General features: G+C 39.7%; 1 protein-coding gene across 1 annotated transcript; it reads right to left on the bottom strand.

Moving 5' to 3' along the window:
- Window positions 1–4,301: 4,301 nt before the first annotated feature.
- On the bottom strand, window positions 4,302–5,252 carry LOC115258480 (jerky protein homolog-like). Its single transcript, XM_062847847.1, has 2 exons — window positions 4,698–5,252; window positions 4,302–4,631 (listed from the first exon to the last, which is right to left on the bottom strand). The coding sequence occupies exons 1-2, from the start codon at window positions 5,250–5,252 to the stop codon at window positions 4,302–4,304; spliced, it is 885 nt and encodes a 294-aa protein (XP_062703831.1).
- Between the last annotated feature and the right edge of the window lie 200 nt (window positions 5,253–5,452).

The raw sequence follows: 5,452 nt of genomic DNA, 5'->3' as shown, positions 1-5,452 counted from the left end.
CCCGAGCAGAAGGGAATACCAACAGCTTAATAAAAATAAGTTATTTTCGCATAATAACTGAGTAACGCAAAGAGTTATTTTCATGTTAGTAACATAACATACCATGTTATGAACTTGTCTGTCATAAGCGGCAAAATAACAAAAATCATAACAAAAGAATGTTCCTGGAAGACCAGTTACCTGTTATTTGTTTTGTTAGTTTCATAACAACTTAATAACAGTGAATTTATACAATGTTCCAATAACAAATTTTGAAATTAAAAAGTTATTGATAACAATATAAATGCAAAATGAGTCATAATATCAGAATCATAACAAAGTTTTTTTTTTATCCTCGCCAGGTAGGAATGTAATCCCTAAGTTCGAGACATTTCAGAGAAAAATAATGAATTTCTGTTGGTTCCATTTTGAAAATAAAAAGAAGTAAACAGCCATGACTAAGGCCATAACCAACTATAACTCATAAGCCAGTCATTCAAAGAGAATGGCACGCTTCCAGTCTTCCTGGCCCAAACAGCCTTGAGATAATTTCAAAATTAATGTTGTTTATGAGTTATGGTGGGTCATGGTTGTTCACTTTTTTATTTCCAAAATAGAACCAACACAAATTCTACTTTTTTTCCACTGAAATGGGTCGCACTAAATAGAAATAAAAATTACAAGTAAGTACAAGTACTTAACTCCGTGTCAAAAGTTCAGCTTAACCGATTCATAGACACTGAAGAAATGGTTCATAGACTCCAAACATGGCTTTTTGCATGGAAATCGGCAAATGTTAACTTTTTCATTTCTTTTGCTGTAAATCTCGCACGGTGTTGTCTATTGATGATCAAATAATGGTGCTCTCTCAATAATACAATAATGACAGAACTTGTTCTACAACAAAGCATCTTATTTAAATGTTATTGAAAGAAAACAACCACTCCGCATACCTAGCCACCATGCAGTTTGTTTTGCTGGTGTCTAGGCGGAGTGCGAGAGTAAGTCTCGGCTTCATATAAATAATTCGCTCGCGCTTGTAGTTAGTGGGCACAAATAGGAGTGTGTTGTGGATTGGCATCTAAGCCGAAAAGAGAGATGAGTTTGCGAGATAGGAGTGTTCACGGTGCGGCTTCGGAGTCAGTTTGGCTTTCTATTCCGCAGAATCATTACCTGTTCTGTGGCTTAGTTGGTTAAAGCGCCGGTCTAGCGAATACGGAGTCGTGGGTTCGAATCCCACCAGAACGCGATTTTTTTTTCACAAATTTCATCTCTCAATTTGCCAATTAGCAACATTTCGTGCCTTCTAATTACAAGTTTTTCCAGTATGTTTCAGACATACCAGCTAATCTGGTAAAATGCCAGTAAAATGGGCAATATGTATCATTGTAGCGTCTTGTACATGGTAAATTTGGTGCTGGGGCCAATCGTTTCAGCAGCCCGTAGCACGTACTTCTACTCAGTGCTAGTACAAGGAAATGGTTCCACTATTGCTCCCAGTTAAGAATAATTTCGGGAAAATGTACTCCATGTACTATTATTTCACAAAATATTTCTGTAATAATCGCAAGAATTTTTCTTAAAATTTCTAGAGAGTTCTTCAGGGAAACCGCCAAAAATTCCTTAGGAGAATCTTTCAGGATTTGTTATACATTTCTGAAATGCTTACAGAAAGAAGATATTTGCATAATTTGTTAGAATGGTTTAAGCAAGAGTTCCTCTGCGGTGACAGCTAGAGCTTGTACGATTCGGACGCACTTTTCTCGTTTGCTTTATACCTACTTTTCGCGATAACATGGGTGCAAAAAGAGAGAACACGTTAGTGATTGATTTCAGTGTTCTACCCAAGCACATCGAAATTGCTGCCATACACAAATTTATGTGCGAAGAACTGAAACTGGACATTGAACATGTAACAAACATTCAGTTTCACAATGTGCAAAACAGTGTCTATGTTGAAATGATCGACAAGGACACAGCCAAACGGTATCAAAATGCTCACCATTTGCAGCATATTGTGAAATGTGACGGAAGTGTTAACAAAGTCCCGGTGTATGTGGATGATGGCGCAATTAATGTCCGAGTGCACGATTTGCCGCCAAGAACACCATCATCGGTGATAGCTGAGTACCTGCGACAATTTGGCATCATCATATCCATCAGTAGAGAAAGATGGAAGGACTACTTCCCTGGACTCTACAACGGAGTTCGGGTGGTGAGAATGCAAATCACCCAGCCAATCCCTTCGTATGTTACCATTGACGGTGACATTACACTGATAACATATCCAAATCAGCCTAAGACAAAAAAGGCTCATCCACAAAGCTACAACAACGTAGCACCACGAACCTCAGCGAGCACAGCTGCATTATTTGCCGCAACGGACTTCCCTCCACTGCATACTTCGCAGCAAACTAATTTAATCCCAACCTCAAACAACGTGGATCATCTGAAACAATCGGAGCAAAACAAGATGAAAAGCAACCTACAGACTGAACGCGACGACGATGACGAAAGGAGCTCGAACAATAGCGAAACCGAAACAACGGACGGTGAGTCTGCCGAAACCACCGAAACTCAAGCAGCTAACAAGCGACGGCTGTCAGCGGACAGAAAGTAAAAACACCCCAAAACGAAAAATGAATAACCAAACCAGTGTAGCCAAAGTGACGGATCTGAAGAAAGCTTGGATGAGATAGAAGAAAATTTTGAAGAAGATTGAGTTTAAATAAGGGCGAAAGTAACATGAGAGAATTCTCTTCATCGACTCTCTCTTCTGCAAATTAAAGTGACAAGATGCAAAATCAATAAAACTTTTTTACACTTAGACGCTAGATTGCATCGCAACCTAGCGATTTATGACCAAAAAGTGCAACCATACTTGCATCTTGTCACTTTAATTTGAAGAAGAGAGAGTCGACGAAGAGAACTCTCTCATGTTACTTTCGCCCTTATTTAAACTCAATCTAGAAATATTGAATAATATTCCGATTGTCAATTCCCCGGTATTAACTAGAAGTAAGGCTAATAGAAAAAAAATAAAAATGTATGCAATGTATATATTAAGTTAAAAACCAGCCGAACCGAACCAGCCATGGGCTGAAAGTCTCTTTAATAAAGATATATAAAAAAAGAGTACAGCATCCGCTCGATAACTGACTGCTCTTTAACTGGACTGCTTTTTAACTGGGCGCTCGATAACTGGGCTATAGCCCAGTTAAAAAGCAGTCAAACGTCAAAAAAATGACGTCAAACGAAACCTAGCACGATGACGTCACGAACAGTGAGGGGCATGTGAAAGGAAAATGATACATGCAAAAAATGAAATAATATTTTTTGAAATAATATTTTTTCAAATTGCGACTTTTTTTTTAAATATACATAATAGAAATCAAGCAGGAATGCTCGAACCAATGTGAGCATATTGTTTTTATAATATTTATTGTATTTTTACAATACAAGTTATTTGGGAACACATAACTCAAATATCGCACTTTTATTTTCTTGGCGTTACGTTCTAGCAGGAACTGAGTCTGCTCTTAGTTTAGTGTTCAATTTAATGTTTGACGAACAATTTTCCCCGAACTAGCCACACACCGAGGCATACGTAACTCTAAGACAACTGATGGCGTTAATAAAACATTGCATTCTTTTAGATCAGAAAAAATGTTCGTCAAAAGCAAATGAGCATAATGTTCTATAGCGATTCCTTGGGAAATTTCTTCAGGCATTCCGGAACTCTCTTGGGAACTGTTTTGGTGTTTCCGGATTTCAGGGATTTTTTGAGGAATACCTCCTTAGAGCCGATACACACTGGCGGCGCGTCCACGCAGCGTGCACGCAAGTGCGTCCTGAGTTACACACAATCAAATGGGAGAATACACACGAGAACGCAACGCTGCCGCACCGCACCGTGTGCGGCACGCAATGTCAACGCATGCCCCACAGGAACGCTGCGGCGACGCAGCGTGAATTCAAGCAGCGTCAATTAACGCTCGTGTGCATCGGCTCCTAATATTCCCTAATGTGTTCACGTAACCCCGCCTATAAGAAAATGTATCATAACCCCCAAATAAGAAAATGTATCATAAAGCTTAGATTTTTGGAATTGTTTTATTTATTTCATGATAACTTTAAACGCTTCGAACATGTTTTTGGAGTTTGTTAACTGGTTGCTTTAAAACTGCTGAATTGGGATTCACAACATTCGCTTACGCCATTCGGTTTCGATCAATTTCGTTCGAAGTAATTTCAGATGACAAATTTCTCCGGCATCAGGTTGAACATAATTAATCAGATAATCTACCGACTGTATGGCCAGATTAAAATCCGATTCCTGAGCAGCTTATATCATCCACATTGTCTGGTACATCCAAATCGGCTGAACTCCAATCACATTCAGGGAACTGATTAATCAATTTCTTCCACGAGTTTTCGATTGTGGATGAACTGATCTCATCCCACGCGGCTGACAACCAGTCGATACTCTGTTGCAGAGTGATTTTCTTCAGACGGTCTTCAAACTTAAGCTGCTCATCCTCCAGCACAAGTTTCAGCATCAGTTTCCGTTTGTATCTCATCTTTATCGCGTTGATCACTGCCTGGTCCATAGGTTGACACTCTGATGTAACGTTCGGTGGAAGATAAATGACCTATGAAAAATCATATGGAAAATTTTAAAATTTCGACCTGTGTTCATTGTTTGAAAACAAAATCACCTTAATTAGTCCATCATCGGAAATCAATTTATCACCTCCGTCATAATGTGCGGTACAATTGTCCAGCACCAACAGCGCCTTGGGCTCAAGGTTGAACCGTTCTGAAAATTCTCTTACCGCTGGGATAAATTCATTGTAGAACCATGTCCGGAAAAGCTCTCGCGTCATCCAAGCTTTTTTTGAGTTGTAGTAGGAAACAGGAAGCAACTCCTTAGCCGGAAACGAACGTGGTTTGGCGGCTGTGCCAATAAACATCAATTTCAATTTGTTGGAGCCATCGACATTGCTACACGGCATGAAAGTGTACCGCATCTTATTCAATTTTCGTCCTGAAGCCTTACTCTCATGAGAAAGCACAACGCTCCGTGATGCCAACATCTTAATGAAAATTGCAGATTCGTCAGCATTGTAGACTTGCGACTTTTTGAGACCCATTTCCAAAATCTGCTCTTCCAATACGTCCTTGAATTTTAAATACGATGCGGTATCGGCGGAAGCTTTTTCGCCGGCCACTCGCTTCACGTGCAGCCCGAATCGATCCTTGAAACGTCGCATCCATCCTTCCGAAAAGGAGCAGTTTTGCTCCACGTAATATCCGCGTTTCTGGATCTCACGAAATAACTGGTCTCCTTTCACTTGCAATGACTCCGATGTCACAATAATGTTGTGACATCGTAGACGTAGACGTAGACGTAGAGGGATTCTTCCATCAATGGAAATAATTGTTTCTTTAACGTTTTCCTGTTTTCTACGCC

This window comes from Aedes albopictus, chromosome 2, assembly GCF_035046485.1.
Source record: "Aedes albopictus strain Foshan chromosome 2, AalbF5, whole genome shotgun sequence".
NCBI lineage: Eukaryota > Metazoa > Arthropoda > Insecta > Diptera > Culicidae > Aedes > Aedes albopictus.
Note: the sequence above shows the minus strand (reverse complement) of the source record. Positions and strands in the feature narration are given on the sequence as shown.